Here is a 20147-nt window from a genome sequence, read left to right on the forward strand (position 1 = left end):
TTGTAACATATCGCGTGATTTTGTCATAGAGTTGAGGTTCTGTGGCTCCCCCGATTGGACGTGATGAGAAACAACAGCGTGACATTCAGAGGAGTAGCGGGCAGGTCGCCAAGGCTTCTATTAATGCAACGAGGATGGTTTGGCCCCGGTAGTGGACTGGACTGCTTTGACTGACAACAACTGGACGAGGTGTTTTTGGCAGCGAGCTGTCATTTTGTTGTTGTTGTTTAGAGGGCGTTTTTCAGACTTTTTAATCCAGCGTTTCTACATTCACTGCAAACCTCCCCGCTGCACCACGTCAATGAGGAAACTGTCACCTCTGCTTCGACTGAAACCACACTATCGCTTTTACCTGACAAGGACTTTATTTACAGTCGCAACCCACATCGGAGAGAAGCAAACATCCAAACTGCTGACTTGAGCTAGCTGCTGCAGGAGGACGCGCCGTGGCTAGTTAGCTAAGTTGGCTACGTGAAGAACTTTTGTTAGGACGCTTTCAACTTTGTATATCTGTCGTGTTTTATCCCTGTGGTACTGGTCAGGATCCTGGTTCTGGTCCAGTTAGATGTACAATAGAGAACATGCAGGATGATGCATTGTGCTGTTGTGAAAGTTAGCTAACATTTAGCTTTGAAACGTGACTCACTCCCGGCTGGTTCATGGATGTATCGCAGCGCTTCATCGGGTGTTGTCTGGCTGACGCCTCTTCACTGAGTCTCTGCAGATGAGTCGTGTGTGACTGAAGAGAAGACTTTGTGTTGTGTGAAGCCCTGGATCAAAGACTGAATCCTTTTATTTGACTGAAACACTTGGATTTTAACACAGTAAGAGGAACATGGGGTCTCTGAAGGCTCTGCAGGAGTGGTGTCGGATCCAGTGTGAGAATTACAACGATGTGGAAGTCAGGGACATGTCCTCGTCCTTTCGGGACGGTTTGGCATTTTGTGCCATAATACATCGTTACAGACCAGAGCTCATGTAAGTAACACGGAGATTGAACATTCATTGATACTAACATTACTGGGCCAGCAGGTACTGTCTAAGAGGAAGAGTTTCAACTCATTTTTATTATGTAGCACCTTTCATAAGTTCAAGCATGCAGCCCAAAGTGCTTCACAAAAGAACAGAGACAGAAAACAACAGCAACAGATAAAATAATACAAGACTAAAACAAAAAAGAGGAATGTGATGGGAAATGCTTTAGAAATAAAAATCTAATAAAATCCTTTAAAATAAAACCAATCAATGAAATAAAATCAAATAAGAAGAATAAAATAGTATATAATAAAACATATAATACATAAAAATGATGCTAAAACAATAGTCATGAAAGTAAAAAAAGTAATATTGCAGTCAAGGGCTAAAAGGAAATGACTGCTTTAATGTCCAGGGGCAGAGTTCCATAGTTTTGCTGCATAAAAACAGTCAGCTCTCTGGCCCCACTTGTGAGGGACACATGAGGAACATTTAAAATGCTTATATAAATGGTAATAAGGTGTTACTACTCTAAACAGGCTTAGGACACACTCAGGCAGCTGTTGTTTTCAATGAACCTTTTGATTGATAACAGACAGATTAGGTGTTTTAATGATCACCCACTCAGGACAGGATGGTAGAACAGACACAGAAGCATCTGTTCCTCAGTGTATTTGGTGATTAGTTATAAATGTTATGGCTCATTTTCTCTTGACTGATTCAAACTCTGCGTCCCTACAGCTAAATATGATATGAGTTTAAAATCAATAACCAAATCTCTTAGTTATGTCACTTTAAATGTTCTTATAATGCAGTTTTGAAGCAGTTATTATAGCCAACACATTCATATAAATACTTCCAAGAGTACTGTATGGTGAGAAGCCAGTGTGCTGTAATTAACTAAGGCGGACAATCCATGCCCTGTCTGTAACAACACACCCCTCCTCTGGATTTGACACCTCCACATACAGCAGAGGAGCAATACAAACAACACTGCAGCATCAGTGTGGCTGAAATGACTTATTATGGTGATGGGGAGATGAAGGAATGCCATTGTTGTTACATAAACACTAAAACGGAAAATAGGCTGCTCAGTTTTTAAAGTGCAATTAGTAAGTGAGTAATGCTTGGCACAATGTATCTCTTTATAGATCAGTGGGTACAGGATTAGTGGTTTGCAACAACATCCACCCAGTAAAACTTCATATCCCTCCCTTGACTTATGATATAAATGTGCTGTGATTGAATGATTTTACGCAGTAAGCATTTTGCTCATGCTGCTAACCTCTCAGGTGGTCCAGACTTTGGTGAGCAAATTCAACAATACTTGGAAAGTATCAAACACCAGTCACCAAAGGACAAGTCAGTGTGGTGGAATAGATCTGCACATAAAGTGAGTCAGTGGACACATCTAAATACCCAGCTTTTACAGCCCTGCCTCCTCAACTTGTGTCCCATCATGCCTCTCTGGTCAGCCCCACTGTGTAGCTATAGCAGCCCTGCAGAACTACCTCTCATCCACACTGACAGTCCGTCAGGCTGATCTGCAGCTGAGACCTTGGCCTGTCAAACTGAATTCAGCCCCAGTGTGGGGAGATTATACTGCTCACTGCTGCCTATGTATTCCCATCAAAATGCCCCACAATAACACCGAGAAGAGGTGGTACTGTCACTTTACTCAGTAGTCAGAGAGGATAATGCTGCACATACTGCATGGTCTAGAGCAGGGGTTCCCAAAGTCTGGGTTGGGACCCCTTAGGTGGTCGCGAAACACAAATGGGGGGTCGTGAGATGTCTTCCAGAATGTTTTTTTATTTTTTATTATCTAAAAATAGTCAATTTTACCCATTATAGTAAAATTATGGACAAAAGTAGTGGCAAAACTTGAACAAAAACGTGAACATAGAACATGTGATGAGTTTTCTGCCTATGTTTTTTGATACCCCTTTTCTACTGAGGCAGTTTCAGGGCAGGTGCGGAGCTGGCACTCAAATGAGAACCGTTTTTTTGCCGACTGCAGCCGGGAAAACCAGTGCCAGAGTGGCTCCAACTCTTTGCTGGACTAGAACCGTGAACCGCGAACCACGAACGTCAGGGGCGAGGGGCGGGCGTGCTGTGATCAAAAACACAAACCAAACGTGTTTCCGCCATTGTCCTGCAGTGAAAAAATAAAAGAGACTAATAGATTCCAAGGCAAAGCAGTGGTTGGCTGAGGAAACAAGCTGCCGTTATCCGCCATCTGACGTCATGACGTGCCTCTTCCACGTGCTGGAGTGGGCGGAAAAACAAACGGGTGCCCTGTTGGTTCGCAAGTTCAACCAGCGCGAGCACCAGCTAGGAAATACAACCCGGTTCACATTGGTTGAAAAGAGGTATCAGATGACTCCTAAGTTTAGGGTGAGTGAACAGTTAATTATCAAAAGCATCAGTAGCAGTAGGTTAAATCATAACGTTACAGGAAACAAACACATGCTCATATAGGTAGGGTCATTTTCTGCAGACCAGCTAAATGAAGCCACATTAAATCACTATGAGGGACAGTGGGGGTCGCAAGTCTTTGGCACCATCTTTGGGGTCACGGGCTGACAAGTTTGGGAACCCCTGGTCTAGAGAAGCAATGTTCAATGGACACTGCAATCAGAGTTGTGTAAAAATGAAGTTCTGTTCATACTACTGCAGCTCTCTGTCAAACCTAACCATGCAGGACTGCAGTGCAAATATTTGATTTTAATGCATTTGAATATGTCCTCTTTGTGTTTTAAAATCTGTCTTCATAACGCACCTGTTTTGTCACCTGCTCCTCCACTAAGAGTACAAACTATCACGTTCATCAAGCTGCATTACATTAGTCACAATATTAACAAATCCCAATCCTGCGTGCTCTTGCACAAACTTTTCCCTCCGACTGAACCAGATTCAGCAGCTACACCGGCTCACCCAGGTTTGATCATGTGGATTTTAAATGGCTGCCAAGCGGGACACACACACACACACTCTCTGTTTCTCAGCACTCTGCTTTCCCGAAATAAACCTTTGAGTGAGACTGAGTCATGGTGGATTAGGTTCATAATTCAGATCACACATAGCAGCTCATCATCCGTGTCTGCTGGGACTCTCTTCTGTCTGTATCAATACTTGGAACTCTCAGTAGTTTGGTCAACATATTTCAAGTTTCTACACTTCCATGTGTCTATGTTGGTTTGTCTGACAGAGCAGGCTTGTTGTGACATGATCTTGACATTACTGCTCCGTGTGTTTGTGACCATGGGAACTAGATTACAGAGAACAGAGGTCACTTTGTGTTGCTCCAACACGGAGCTCATTTATAGGATTTTGCCTTCTTGAGACTTCCACATGGTCTCCACAAGCTCTCTCTGGGGTCATGGTGTGTTTTCTGTCACACTGTTGCCCCGCTGCTGCTACACAGTTTGTGTTCACACACTTCACCACACTTTCCTTTCCAGAACACCTCAGACTTTTTTTTGTTTTTTTTACTGCAGGATGTTTACTGGTGAGAGGCCTGGCTTTAGTTCCTCGCTCCGGGCTTTTCAAAGCAGGGCCTTGTAATTATCAGCCCATCGCTCCTGTTTGATGCAGAAGCTTGTTTCCTTTTGTCCCAGCAGTTTTTACAACAGTTGTTTGTGGGCTGCTGCGGATACTGGAGGCACTCTGCTGCTCACCATTCTTGCCTCCCATGCTGTCAAGCCAATAATAGCTTTTTGATGGTTCATGACATACTGTAAGTGTAAGAGGGTCTGCTAGCTAAATACAGTGCCAGCCTGTGTCAGCATGACGTGGACAGTAACTTCTTTGTAGTCCTCTTCAGTAGTTCAGATGAATCAGAATAATATGATATGCAGGCTGACTAAATGCACACCTTGTACTTGTATCAGTGTTTATCTTGCGTGTTTTGAATCACAGCATTTTTACTCTCTTTTCATTCCAGAGACTTTTGTTCGTTGTCCAAAGAAAATGTTTACGAGAACAACCGACTGGTGAGTCCATTTTCCACCTTTATATTTTGAAAGTAGAGTTGCATAATCCCGGAAATTTTCAAAGTTGGAATCTTTCCATGAGAATTTATGGGAATAAACAGGAATAAACCAGGAATTTACTAAATTGAAGGTTGGCTCTTAATATGGAACTTAAATATAGTTGGGGAAAATATATTTTAGCATAATTCTGACTAAAACGACCAGAGTACAGTTGAATGTCTATGCTATTCCTCAATCCCATGCATATAGCACACTGCTTACTGCAGGGCTATTGAGACCACGCCCCCTACATGCACTTTTTATTTGCATGTTTAATGGGACTTTTTTGGAGGGAGAGCGGCTAATTTCATTTAACATTTTGAATGGAACTTTGTTGGGATTGCATTTTTGTTAATTTTTGAATGGGTTGGGTCGGGGGGGGGTGAGTAATATTTATCTCAACATTCATGTTTTTGTTCTTCAATGAAAAAATCGATTGTTCAAAAAAATATTTAACACTTGATAAGGTTCTATTTACAAATAAATCTGTTTTAATTGTATTATTTTGGATGGATTTCTGCTTATAACAAAACAAATATTTATGCTTGGATATGATACCTTTCTATTAAATTCCCAGTTAATTCCCATGATTTCCAATTTGGAATATTTCCAAAATTCCCCAACTTAACATCCCGTGGAAATTTACTGGAAATTTTTCACCCCTTTGCAACCCTATTTGAAAGTAAACATTCCCATCATCTTGTCTGCATGATGTTTTTTAATCTTTTGTGTAAAACTTTGCTCTTGGTAGGAGGGGGAAGTCATCTCATGACCTGATTTACACCTGTAGCTGAGCGACAGGCGAAGCATTGTTATTGAATGTGCTCCTTTCAGCCATGAAATTATTAAGCTTAAAGACTACATGTGGTCATAGTGGGTGGGACTTGAGTGTATTTGTCTGTCTGTGTTGGAAAGAAGCACTGATGAAGCTTGGCAGGATAAGAGGGAAAGGGAGGAGACCGACCCATTTCGGGTTTTGAAAAAATTCTTGACATAAGCCTCTGGAGAGACCATGTTAAGAGGATTTCAAGAGCAAAAGTGCTGAATTTACAGATTATCATAAGTCAGAGAGGATTGGGAGAACTTTCTCATCTTATTCCCCCTTTTGGGTTTTTCCACATCGTCTTAAAGCTAACTGAATGTTACAGGATGAGTTGGGAGTCTCCACATTCTCAGTCAGAGCTAAGCTTCGGCTGCTGTGAACATTCTTTATATCCAACAGCTTTAAGGAAAGTGAGGGAGTTGGTTTAAGCACTAAAAATGAATACAGTGTGCCAGCTGTCATTTGGGTTTCATAGATCAACAAACTACTCACTCAGGTTTATGCCCTGAGGAGGCAGTTATTCAATCTTTGATTGTAAATGTGGCAAGAACCAGAATCATCCAGTTTAGATTTTAGTATTAAGGAGCCAGATTTGAGTGCTCTCAGTGGGTTTGTGTAAGAGGCAGCCGAAGTAGTAGTGCTCACTAAAAAGTCAAACTGTTCTAAGATTTATTATAAAAGTGTCTGTTTTTTAAATCAATCAATCAATCAGGATAAGATCTCGTCGTGATCCACCATGAGCAGAGCACTTTGCAGCATTTAGCAAGTTACAGTGGCAAGGACAAACTTCCTTCAACAGGCAGAAACCTCCAGCAGGACCAGACTCATGTTAGACACACATCTGCCCCAACTGTATTGTGGTTAGAAAGAGGGATAGAGGGTGATGCAGAAAGAGAGAGATGATAATAGTGAGACAGGTAGTTGTAGTTGTAGCAGCTTGAGTCTGGCACGTCCACAGCAGCAGGATGGCAGCGATCCCAAGGAACCTACGAGACACGGGAGCTCAGGGACTCCCTGAAAGGTCTATGGTTAGTGGACAGGAAGACTTAAAGTTAGTGACAGGCAGACAGAAAAGAGAGAGGGAAGGACATGATCCCAGAGTGCCAGTTCCCCCGGTGTGTTATAAACTGAAGTTCATCGAGTGTCCGCTTGAGGCTGGCTCTGGAAGTACCCGAAACCACATACACACAAATTTAAAAAAAGCTGATCTTTACAGCAGAAATAAACAGCCTGGTACAAAAAATCAGAATAGTCTGGATAGCTCATTTCTTGATCGGCACACACTGTACGGGGGTGAATTTTTTCTTTACATGGCAATTTCGAAGATATTAAGATTACGGGGTTTCCATTACGAGAGGCACAGCTGACTTGACTGAAAGGCAGAAAACACTGTAGCTGTTGGCTAGGAGGCTCAAAGTCCGCCTCTTTACGTCACACTTGCTCGACAGCAGTTATGTTGAGTTCAGCATTTCCAATATGGCTGCCGCCAACGATTGGCCTCAAAACAACGCTTCAGAAACAGATGGGTGAAGTCACGGATACTACGTCCATTATTTATACAGTCTGTGTTTAAGATACAAAGGTGTCTGTGTCTAACCACTAAGGGCTTTGTAGGTCAGAAGAAGGACACACTTCTAGTGAGCAGCTCATCCTCAATCCTCAAATGCCTTTTAACTAGAGGGTCAGACCTGAAACTTCCTGTGGTCTGAAGGAGGGTCATAAAGGCAGTTGACCCTTTGACATTTATACTGCTGTCAAACATTACTTTGGACCTGACTTCACTCTCTCTGATTAGATACAGTGTGACTCATACAAACATCCTGATTTGTTAAGAGCAAAATAGAACAAGATTTTTCTTTTGCTAGTATTTGATGTGAACTACAATCAATCAAACAATCAATCAATCAATCAATCAATCAATCAATCAATCAATCAATCAATCAATTACTCAATCGTTATATATCACCAATTGGTAAATGGTATCTGAAAACGTTTCCTCTTTGTATTATTATTAAGAAAGACCCAACATCAGGATAAGGTAAGGGGGGGGGGGGGGGGGGGGTTCTAACGTGACAGTTCAGAAGATATTAAGATTACACGTTTTTGCCCAAATAAGGACGTGACTGACTTGATTGACAGGCGGGAACACATAGCTGTTGACTTGGAGGCTCAAAGCCCGCTTCTTTACCTCACACTATGTTTGGATGAGTTCAGCATTACCAATATGGCTCCCGCCGACGATTGGCTTCAATACAGCGCTCAGTAACAGCTGGATGACGTCACAGATACTACCTCCATTATGTCTACAGTCTATTGTTGGGATTGGAAGCTGGAAAACTAGTAGACTACTAGTCTGCATAGTGAATCAGTAACATGTTCTCAGTTAATAGGTAATTACTTTATCATTATTATTATTATCTACAGATAAGTGAGTCACTCAAACTAAGAACAGTGAAGGTTATTGTCTGTTAACCCGGATTAAGTTATGTAAAGGTTTTCGATTCGTACAGGTCTAGTTCCACTCTTGCTGGATTATTTCAGCGCTCTGTGACGCCCAACGATTAAGTCTGTGTTGTAAACCCAGCCACTCTGTCATTTCTACGCTGGAATTTTTCATTACGCTGATGGTTATCTTCAGAGGACAAAACCCATCACTGTGATAATGTGACTGATGTTTTGGCAGCAGAGTGAGATTATCCAGGACGTTGAGTAAGCGCTGGCTGTATCCCTGTACCAAGCATCTTTCTCTGTTACCTGCAACTCAGACATGCTGTCTTCAGTATCTGCATGTTTACATGGAGAGTCATGTACCGGATAACTAGATTAAAGGTTTAGTTTGAGTAAAACATTTTCAGGGTGTGCAGATGCTCAGCTTCTTGTACATAACATACCTGCAATGACCCTGAGTTCTCCTGCCACTCTAGTACAATAAAGGTAAATCGTATGTGCTGCTACAGTATTGAAAGAACTATTTGAAGCCAACACACACTTTTCATTTCTCACTCATTTTCCCATTTACTCTTGGTGAGTAAAGCTGAAGCGTACTCGAGGCTTGTTGAGTCACTATAGTCTGATTTTGACTCTAAAATGAGAACAGTTAACCTATAGTTATTTTTATGATGATGATGATTATATAATTACTGTGTAATAACTAACAATTATAAGTAAGTAATAATTATAAGTTATTACATTCCTAATAGTGGTAGTAATATCTACTTTCAGTTCCTCAGCTCTCTTACTCTCCCTCCTGAACTCTTTTTAAAAAATCTCCTCTTCTTCATCCTCACTCCGTCTTTTCTCTGTCTTAGGCGTTTGAAGTGGCGGAGACACAGCTTGGGATTCCGGCCCTGTTGGATCCAGAAGACATGGTGTCCATGAAGGTTCCTGACCGGCTCAGCATCATCACGTATGTCTCCCAGTACTACAACTTCTTCAACAACAAGTCACAAGGTGGGTACAATAAACTCAGTTGGTACACACTTAAAACAGTGTTCACATAAAACACATATTGTGTATTTGCAGTTACAACTGTAACAACTGCACAACTCCTCCCTCTGATCACTGAACAATAACCCGTACTCTGTGCAATAACCGTACAATAACCATGCAATACACTGCAATATCCCTGCCACTTTAACATCCTTGTATATATGCTCTTCATTCCCACTTTTGTACAAAGATCATTTCCATTCTGCGCTTCTGTATATACTTTATTATTATTTTATTTTATTCTATTTTATTTGATCTTTGTTTTATTTATTTTATTTGTATTTATGTCTTATTTGAATCTTTCTTCTTTTAATATTTTGACTTTCTTACATACTGTTTATAAGAGCTCTGTAAAGACCGAATTTTTCTCGCCGAGATAAATAAAGCATTTCTGATTCTGATTCTGATTGTTCTTACATCTTTGACTAAATACTATATTTATGTGATGCTTTATGTGAAATCTTGGCATAATTGTCATCCAGTAATAACATTTCGAGACATAAAAACTGTCAACCCTCAGCACAGCCATGAAGGAGAGAAACTTTGTGTTGTAACAACTTACATAATTAAGCTACATGATTAAATGATTATTCCTTTTACCACAGCAAACCCTCCGTGCATGAAAAGGCTGAGTTCTGCTGGTTTTAATGAGCCGGCTCAGAAAAAGCCTGCAGCCCTCTTGGAGGACAAAGTTGTTGAGTCTGAGGTAAGATGCAGTTGGCACCAGGACACTGTGCAAAGACACACAGGAATGTGCATGTATTGGTTATAAGTGTTCTCTTTACTCTTGGCCACACGTAATACCTGTTCAGACTGAATCACTGCACTGCAGCATATTTACATGATACTGCATGTTGATAGCTTCATTCTTTGAGGAAATGTTATTTACAGTGACCTTATGATACCTGGATAAGCCCACTGAAGCCTCACACACTTCCTGTTAGTATATTGTCGCACAAATGAAGCCTTGGATTACCTCAGCATTATTCTGCATGTGCGCTGTGGGGGTTTTAAGTCACCACATCTGTACAATACAAATCCCATCCTGCCATTGCAGTACAACAATGCACAATATACACGTGCATTATAATTACCACTTCCTCTCATGGGCTTTGTGTTGCACAGCAGGGGATAATAGAAGCAACAGAGGTAGAGCGATTCTGTAAAGATAGCCTTTGTATCCTGTCTCTCTTTTCTTTGCATGCCCTCAACTTCTTTCCTCCATCCCCATACTCCTCTGTGCTAGCATCCGCAACATTCAACCCCCAACCCCCCTCTTCAGATGGAAATCCATTCCACTCCCTCTTCTTCCTGCTCTTCTTCCTCCTCACATCTCATCCCCCCTCCGCTCTCTGGTCCTGAGCCTAGGCAGTAGGATGGGGGTGGGGTGGGAGGTGGGTTTAGGAGGTAAAAGCAAAATAGTTAGATCAGTCTTTTTTTGAACCACCTCTTGTATATAACATACTAACAGTAGTGCTAGTTAACACTGTGTGCCAAGTTTTGGAACATGCTGCTGCTTACCCCTTTTTACCTTCCTAAATAATGCCTTTATGGAAAATACCAATCCTAAGCATCAACCATATCCAAAATGTGTGATTCCCAGAGCCACTAACCCAAGCTGTTTAGATTTTTATTACTAATACACCTTTTTATATCTTGACATACATTTTGATATCAATCAAATTATGTTTTTAACTGAAAAAGAAACGTAGTAATGAACAACGCCATTCATCGAGCAGTAGATGTCAAATTAGCGCAGTAGATGTAGCTAGCTTAACAAAATGAATGATCCACATCCTGAAATCCTGACTCCGTGTTTGATCTCCCCTCCCCATTACTCCCTCATCTCCCCCCCCTCTCCCCCTGTTCCCCTGATGACTACTCCCTGTCCTCTGTCTGCAAACAACATCCTGGTCACTCGCTCTAGCCAAGCAAGCCTGCGCAGACAGGTGTGGGAGTGGTTTCAGAAGTCACTCGCATCACACTCAGCAGCACCTGTGCCGCCTGCCAGAAACACGTCCACCTGGTGCAGAGGTTTCTGGTGGACGGCAAGCTCTACCATCGCAACTGCTTCAGGTGAGAGCTGCTGCTACCGTCTACCTGCATGTAATTGAGTTATCAGGACTTTGTATCGCTAATGTGTCTCCATTGATTCAATTTAAAAAGCACTTCTTGATTGTCTTAGATTTGAGTACTGCAAGGTTTGGCTGCACATATGATATTAGCTGGCAACAGCAAGTTTTATTTAATACACATTTCACTTTGAGAGACTGGTTTATCCATTTACAGACACATAATCAATCAACGCGTATGTTATTGATTTGAATGAGCAGCTTTCAGACCTGGTCAGTGCATTAACAGCACATGTGCTTACAATTTAAATAGCTATTAAAGCTGCTGTTGGTAGTCAAAGAGTAAACATCTGTTCAGAGAGAGGGACTTTGAATGTCAACACTATCCCTCCCAACCAGATTTCCTCTTAGCCCCCCAACACAGATCTGCGTGTGCAGTCATGATAGTGCTGGACTCGTAACCAATCGGAGGACATAGTAGGGGCTGCCCCTTAACCAATCAGGACAGAGGATTAGAGATTAGCTCTGATTGGTCCGTGATAACAGGAACAAGGGTAATAATAACATTGCTTTATACAAAGGCATTGGAAAACACAGATTTCACAATAGTCTCAAATTACTTCACTTACTGCTGAGTACCGAGGGATATTATGACCTTTTCTCCAAACCCAGCAGAAAAAAGCAACGTATTTTTACACCATTCCTACCAACAGCAGCTTTAAGAGGGGCACCATTGGTCTAGTGGTCCAAGCGCTAGGCTAGTGCCCCATTTACAGAGGCTATAGGGGTTCGGTTCCCGTCCTCGACCATTTGCTGTATGTCTTCCCCCACACTCTACTTCCCACGTGTCTCTTTTCAGCTGCGGTATCTAATAAAGGCAATAATGCCCCAAAATATAACTTTAAATAGCTATTTAGAGAAGTACTGTAACTAAAAACTATAAATACATTTTTTTTTATTGCTGAAAAACGGCAGCCTCTTGATTTTATTTTGTATTTGATTGATCTCTGGCTGTAGTTGATGTTAATACCGCTCTGTTATTGTCGCCTCAGGTGCACGCAGTGTCACAGCACTTTGCTTCCTGGATCCTACAAATTAGGAACCGACTCTGGGGCCCTGGTCTGCACCCATCACCTTACAAGGAGTACTTTAGCCAATCAGAATGGCCGGCCAGATCTCAGCAAGAGACCAGAGGTTGCTCAGTCTGCCAGGATTGGTCGCAGCCCAGCTCCTCACATGTCACCTTCTGACAGGGATCAGACAAAGACTCCTTCTCCGGTAAGACAAGCAGACAATACTGACACCGTTCAGGATGACTCGGTCACAGTTTCTGCTGCGACAACAGAAGAACCAGCATCTTTGGAAGAAGCAAAAGACATTGAGAGTGCTGAAGAGACAGAGAAGGAACCACGTTCTTCCTCTCCTCCAAACCCTTTTGATGAGAGCGATGAAGAGGAGGAAGAGGAGGAGAAAGAGGAGGATACCAAAACACAGGTCAAACTAACAGCAAACGGGGACCTCCCTTCTACACACGTCAGTCAACCTGAAGGTGCAGCTAAGCCGGTGCCAGCTCCCCGCAGGGTCTCAGAACCTACTCCTCCTCCTCGTCCTGCACCAAGAGTACGGCTGCCACGAGACAGTCTTTCAGTCGGTACGTCATCAGTCAAGAATATAAATGAGTTTCAATAAACAGAGTCAGCTGATGATAACCTTTACACTTTGATTGTGATCGCAGGTGAAAACAGGAAGCCTCCTACTCCTCCCAAACCTCGAGAAAGATCTCACTCTCCTGGAAGGTAGCTGAGTGACTTATATGAATCTTGTTCTGTCCATTTCCCTGTCATCTTGATCTTAACCATGAAATCATAGCCCTCTCTGTTTACTGCATGCATTATAGTTGTTTCCCCTCCATGCCTCCATTTGGCTGCAATTTGTTGTCTTCCCCTCTGTGACCCCTCCATCCCTGTCTGTGTATCACTGTCCAGCCTGTCCAGTGGCACCCATAAACCCAAAGACCCACCTTGGCTCGCCCTGGTCCAATCAGAATCCAGGAAGAAGAAAGCCCCTGCCCCTCCCCCAGCCGGACTGGCAACCCCTCCCAATACAGGCTCTATGTCCTCTCTTAAAGGAGAGGATTCCAGGACCGGCACACCCCCTCCGCCTGCCAACCCTTTCGATGATGACGATGATGAAGATAACGAGGTCGAGGAAGAAGAAGTGCCCGAAGGAGGCGCAATATCATCTACAGTTGTTGCTAGTCACCCATGGTACCGCATCACTCAGGCCGCTGACGCAGGAGGTGCAGAAACTCCTCCTAGTGGAGGAAGCTCATCCCGCTCTGCCAGCCCTGGGAGCAGCAAGAGCAAGAAACGGCCGGCACCTCCAGCTCCACGGCCCCCTGCTGGAAACCAAGGTCAGTTTGATCTTTAGCACATATAACAAGCATCAAACTGTGCTGGCTTTCAACACATGCAACGAGCCATTTGTCATTTCTTATGAGATGAAATGCCAAAGCTGTTCTCTGACTCTGAGAGGAGGTGAGTTCTTGACTGTAAGAGATGACTCCTCAATGAGGGTGTAGCAGTTTGAAACTTTGTTTGAGTTCACTGAGGGAAACAAACAGTTTAATTAGATATCCTGTACAGCTTGTGACATCAAGTCTTTATCGGATTAAGGTCATATGATTGACTTGTTCAGTCCAGAAAACAAAACTTTTTGGCGTGATGATATTTTCCATGCTTTAGCTGTTTGATTAGATTTCATCGTGCAATCATTTGAAACAGTGCATTTTGGTGTATTTGAATTAATGATAAGCAGCATGATTAGATTTTTAAACATGAACTCATAGAGTCCTGTTTTACAAACTGTGATCCAGACTTTGTGTTCTTGAGGTTGTACATCTTGTGTTCCACTGAGGCTATGCTGATTATAGAGCCTTTTATTTACGGCTCTATATCTCGTCAGGTTCATCCTGTTGAGTGTGTTTTATCTTTCTCTTTAATCCTCTGACATCCACTACACCAGTCTCCTGAAGTCTTCTAGGCCCTCTATATAAGATCACTTGTGTATTCATGCTCTAAAAACAGGGGTTCCCAAAGTGGGGGTCACAAGACACAAATGGGGGGTCGTGAGATGTCTTCCAGGATGTTTTTTTTTTTTTTTCAAGTTATCTAAAAATAGTAAACTTTACCCATTATAGTGAAAAATATAGATAAAAATATTAGCAAACCTTTAAATAAAACATTGAACAGAAAATGTAATGAGTTTTCTGCCTTTCTTTGTTGCCAGATGACTCCTAAGTTTGGGGTTAGTGAACAGTTAATTATCAGAAGCATCAGTAGCAGTAGCAGTTTAATTCATAACAGCACTGGAAACACAGACACATGCTCATATAGGTTGGTACTTTTTCTGCAGACCAGCTAAATTAAGCCACATTAAATCACTTTGAGGGACAGTGGGGGTTGCATGTCTTTGGCGCCTGAATTTTGGGGGTCGTGGGCTGAAAAGTTTGGGAACCCCTGCTCTAAAACACTGCAGACAGATCTCTGATAAAAACCAATCAGCCATAACATGAAGACCAAATGCCTGATATTGTGTAGGCCCTCCTTTCATGAGATATGGACTCCTCTAGTCCTCTGAAGGTGTGCTGTGCTACCTGGCAACATGACGTCCTCCTGTAAGTTGTGAAGTGGGGCCTCCATGGATCAGACTCGGTTGTCAGACGCTTGATTGGATTGAGACCGGGGGAATTCATAGACCTCATTGAACTCATTGTCTTGTTCCTCCAGAGCTCTTCCTTCTATTGCTCCATGGTTAGGATCTGATGATCGTGTGTCAATTGTGACAGGTGTCAGCATGGACACCCTGACCAGTCTGCAGTAACACAGCCCCATACACAACAAACCCTGATGCACTCCATATTAACATTTTCATCAGTTTGAGCTCCAGCAGTTCTCTGTTGAAAAGAACCACACAGGCCAGCCATCAATGAGCCTTGGTCAGCCATGACCCTGTTGCTGGTTCACTGGTTTTCATTCCTTGGGCCACTTTTATTGGGTGCTGCTGACCCCTGCAGATCGGGAAACATCATGAAGAGATGATGATATCCACTTCACCTGACAGGGCTCATAGTGTTATGGCTGATCTGTGTGTTGTTGAAGCAGTCTATCTAAGCTGTTTTGTGCAACTTCCTCCTTCTTCCCACTGATGTGCCACCGTGTTTACATACAGTAATAGCCTCCCCACAAGCGAGAATATCACTCACCAGCTTCACACTCTCGTTTGCAAGTAACCACAGATTGCATTGTTTCAGAACTGTTAAACAGGTTATGTATAGGGCTCAAAGTAAAGCTCAGTAAAGTTAAACTAAACATGAAAGTTGTCGTGCAGTAGGAAAAGGAAAATAAGTAAAATGAATGAAAGTTGATTTTGTTTTTTGTTTTATTTCCCCATGCTTTTTCAACTTCAACCTGCTCCTACTGCTTCATTCCTGTTCTGCTCCGTTTGCTCTTTGTTTTTTTATGAAACCTTTTCCCCTTCAGTTCTCTCTCCCTCTCAGCCCTCCTCTTGCTCTCCCTCTCCAGCTCTAAGCACAGAGAGCCTCTCCTCTGGCTCAGACCACAGCTCCTCCCAGCCCCCTTCAAGAGGCAGTGCCAGCAGCGACCAGCAACACGCCTTCACCAAAAGTGTTTCAGAGCCTTCCATCTGCTCCCCGTGTGACCCCACGGCTCCATCCTCATCCTCAAATGAGCATCTGCTCCAACCCTCCCAGAGTCATTACCCGTCTCCCATGCCATCCAATGCCAGCTCAGCCCCAGCCACCCCGCAGACAAGTCGAAGCACGGGGACCAAAGGGAGCGGAGTCCCCCCACGGCCCCCCACTACACCCAGTCCTTTGGCCTCTGGAGCCAGCCACTCACACAATAAGGTAATGAACCCCAACAACACATAAAGCAGTTCAAAGTAATACACTGTGCCTGCTACATTTCAGCTGTGTTTCTTTTTTTCATCTTAGCGAATATGCAAGGAGAATCCGTTCAACAGGAAAGCTTCTCCTTCCCCGGCTAAATCCAAAACCAAACCACCTAAAGGTCCTCGACCTGCCAGACCTCCCGCACCAGGCCATGGCTTCCCTCTGATTAAACGCAAGGTACAATACTGAAGTCAAAATACAATGTATTCATGAGCATAGAATAGAAAAAGAAAACCTTAACTGATCCCGACATCTGTCCAGGTTCAGTCAGATCAGTACATCCCAGTAGAGGACATCCACGGGGAGATGGGTCAACTGGAGAAGCAACTGGATGAACTGGAGCAGAGAGGAGTGGAGCTGGAGAAGAAGCTGAGGGACAACCCTAATGGTAACACAACAAACCACCTTATAGACTGCTTTGAATGAAAAAGGATCTCAGTCATACAGTGCAAAGATGATCTTGTTCTAACATACAGGGAATAAAAGTTAATTTTGCTACATTAATTATGATATGAATTAAACTTCTTCTTTTGTGTTTTCAGATGAGGATGAGGAGCACCTGTTGGTGGACTGGTTCACTCTGATCCATGAGAAACACCTTTTAGTGCGACGGGAAGCTGAGCTGGTCTACACGTAAGTATCTGTAGCAGGAACCTTACAACGTTTAGTGCCGGAGCAGTTTTCCCTCTCAGAAGTTTCACCTTTGTGTTTGAGTGCATCGATCTAATCTAAGACATGTCTTTAGATTTGCTTTGCTGCACATTTACTGCATATGGCTAGTCATTTAGGAAGCATTTGTTTGTTTGTTTGTTTCTTGCAGTCATATATATTTATTATTTATTTACATATATATTTTCTTCTATAAGATTTTAGTTTGAAATGTAATTGGCTGTTCAGGTATATGAAGTACTGTGTTGTTTTTTGCAGAGCGAAGCAGCAGAACTTAGAGGAGAGGCAAGCAGATGTGGAGTACGAGCTGAGGTGCCTTCTCAACAAACCAGGTGAGTTTGGCCTTATTATTTAGTGGGATTAGAGTCAAATTAGGATTGGGAAAATTAGCATAAATGTACTGCATAATTGGGCACCGTTGTCCTAGAGTTTTAAGTGCACACTCTATATACAGAGGCCATAGTCCTCGTTGCCGCGGCCGTGGGTTCGACTCCCGGCCATGACCATTTGCTGCATGTCTTCCACTTCTCTCTTCTCCCCACATTTCCTGTCTCTCTTCAGCTGTCTGATCAAATAAAGGCAAAAATGACCTAAATGCACTAAATTATCCATTTCTACCTCCAATGGCTGTTGTAGTTAGTTTCATTTATTGCTGTGAAAGCATATTTTTGCAGCCGCAGCTACCAAGTTCTACCAACTACAGCCTGCAGGAAGACATGCCCAGCCATGCCCACAGTCAGTGTGTTCAGAGGGAGGAGTAGTGAAGAACAAAAAACAATAACAGGGAAGAAATAACAAAACCATGATCTTCATGGCTTGAAAGTTCTGTTAATTTTTGATAAAGAAAGAAAAACTCAAACCTTCATGTTGACAGAGTAAGTGAGAACCGGGGATTGGTTTACTCTCTTGACACAAGATTTTTACAGACTCTGAACTCTCACAAGCGCAGGTACAACTGTGAGAATCATGGCATTGAAGAACGACTTTGGATTTAAGAATAGAGATCTTTAAGACAGTATTTCAAGAAGAAAAATGACATGAGTGGATGAGTTTAAATATTTCTAGAAGCATGTGTCTTATAAATAAAGATAACTTTGATGATGGGATCAATTACTTTAGAAGTTCATCTATTCACTGCTCTGACTTACACTGTAATTATTCCCTGACAGAAAGGTTGATGAAATATGTGCGTTTATGTTTGTACTGATGATCTTTGCTTAGATAATTAAGGACAACATGAAGTCCCTCATTTTCTTCCCTTCCTTCCTCAGAGAAAGACTGGACAGATGAGGACAAGAGCCGGGAGCAGGAGCTGATGGCTGAGCTGGTTACCATCATTGAACAGAGGAACCAGATTGTCAACAACATGGACCAGGACAGACAGAGGTGATTCATAAATGATAGTCAGTTGTGTTACCCCGCACTGTCACTATCATTATACATCTACTAACAGCTCTTCTGTCACAGGGAAGAAGAGGAGGATAAACTGATGGAAGCCATGCTGAAGAAAAAAGGTGAGATGAAGAGCAGCTCCACTGCAGCTGGTTTAAGACTCTTTAATACTAATAGAAGTTGATGATGCAGAAAGTGTTCCAACTCTCACTCTCTGCAATTGTATTATTTCAGAATGTCAATCTTAAGGTCATTTTCTTCCCCTTTCATCCTCATCAGATTTCCATAAGGAACCTGAGGCGGAGCAGCCCAAGAAAAAAGGGGCAAAGTTTAAACCCATTAAAGTGCTGAAGAGGCTGAGCCATAAAGGAGAGCCGGGCAAAAGCCACAGCCCCCGCAAGGAGAAGTCACCCTAGAAAAGACCAGCTCTCCCCCAAGAGGATGTACTTCTTTTTTTTCTTTTAACAAGACTAAAGAACTTATTAAAGGATGTGAGGAAAAAAATACATCAGGAAGAAGATAATGTCTCCTTTAACCCAGAGTCCACCCCTGCCTCACATCTCACTTCAAAGACTCTTTTCAATTGCCTTTGTGTTTTAAAGAAACAATATCACAAGCCAACTGCTTAAAGAGATAGCATGCTTGTTCACTGGCCTTTGAAACAAGCAAAGTACAAAGTGATTAATGCACTGATTTGTTGCTTTGCTATTCATTGCATAGCGCCTCTGCCCTGTAGGCCTTTTATCAAAGTTCAGCAAAGGTGTGATCCATTGCTTCCCATTGGATGAAGTTCATCCCTGATATCTTTTAATTTTTCTACATGTTTTAACCTGGTCCTGACTTACACTCCTTCAATACCTGTCTTCTCATTTATTCCAAAGGTCAGCAGGTAGATATGTGAGAAGATTTCATGTCGTGTTTTAAGACTGTGGTACCAATGAAAAAGTCTTGCCTTCAGATGAACTCTGCTTTAAATTTTGCAACATCGACCCTTGACACACAGTATCAAGAATGGATACCCGAGCTCCTGTAGCTGCTATGTTCTGATTGTTGGTGTTTCACTTTGTTTCTTAGTTTCTTTGGTGGTAGCTTTGCAAAAGTGTCACTTATGTAAATGCATATCATCTTGGATGGATGACGAAACCGTGTGTGTGTGTGTTTGTGTGTGTAAACCGCGAGCTCTGGGGAGGTTCTCTAAAATCAAACACTGTCTATTACAGAGTTTAAAGTAACAAAAGGTCAAACATGCATCATTAATATTACAAAAGACGAACTTTCAGTATTCTAACAGCTGTAGCAAAACAACAGTATCACATATCGGGGAAACCTGAATATGCAATCATTAATTTATGTTTTACTCTGCCTTTCTGTGTTTCCATGCTTTGCCTTTTTTTAGGTGGAGAGGAAACCATGTTTCTATTGACTGTACAAGTGCCATTTATTTAATTGTTTATGTTGACAAGTATCATTTTTTTGAGACAATGTAAATGTGGATATGTTAACTTGTTCTGTCCTGTCGTTAACATCGTCTCTTTGTCCTCCATTGTAAATGGCTGATCTGCCGTATGTTTCTTCTCTGTGCCTGCGCTCACGTTCAGCTGGAACAGAGGGCTTCTGTAGCGCCACCTTTCTGTCAGCTTAACATTGTCCTCAAACAGTAGTAAGCTTCTAAAGAATACTGACACTGGAGGGCAGAGTAATAAAGTAACTTAATGCAAGAA

General features: G+C 42.4%; 1 protein-coding gene across 2 annotated transcripts; it reads left to right on the plus strand.

The window, feature by feature from the left end:
• The first annotated feature begins 54 nt into the window (after nucleotides 1-54).
• Nucleotides 55-20147, plus strand: micall1a (MICAL-like 1a). Of its 2 annotated transcripts, none has more exons than XM_034687211.1 (16): nucleotides 55-978; nucleotides 4922-4970; nucleotides 9141-9282; nucleotides 9927-10027; nucleotides 11249-11397; nucleotides 12446-13044; nucleotides 13129-13189; nucleotides 13379-13806; nucleotides 15935-16320; nucleotides 16408-16542; nucleotides 16627-16753; nucleotides 16908-16998; nucleotides 17293-17366; nucleotides 18306-18420; nucleotides 18502-18548; nucleotides 18706-20147. In XM_034687211.1, exons 1-16 carry the CDS (start codon nucleotides 836-838, stop codon nucleotides 18840-18842), a joined length of 2784 nt encoding a protein of 927 aa, XP_034543102.1. In that variant the 5' UTR covers nucleotides 55-835; the 3' UTR covers nucleotides 18843-20147. The 2 variants fall into 2 exon arrangements, with proteins under 2 accessions (XP_034543102.1, XP_034543103.1); XM_034687212.1 differs by having other exon boundaries at nucleotides 15977-16320.

Source organism: Notolabrus celidotus, chromosome 7, assembly GCF_009762535.1.
Source record: "Notolabrus celidotus isolate fNotCel1 chromosome 7, fNotCel1.pri, whole genome shotgun sequence".
Lineage (NCBI taxonomy): Eukaryota > Metazoa > Chordata > Actinopteri > Labriformes > Labridae > Notolabrus > Notolabrus celidotus.

What these genes read in the sequence shown, in the direction of transcription:
- micall1a (XM_034687211.1), top strand. Translation starts at nt 836, where the DNA reads ATGGGGTCTCTGAAGGCTCTGCAGGAGTGGTGTCGGATCCAGTGTGAG. An exon ending in TCCCTCTGATTAAACGCAAG is followed by an intron (nt 16,543 to 16,626) that starts GTACAATACTGA and finishes ACATCTGTCCAG; the next exon opens with GTTCAGTCAGATCAGTACAT. An exon ending in GAAGCTGAGCTGGTCTACAC is followed by an intron (nt 16,999 to 17,292) that starts GTAAGTATCTGT and finishes TGTTTTTTGCAG; the next exon opens with AGCGAAGCAGCAGAACTTAG.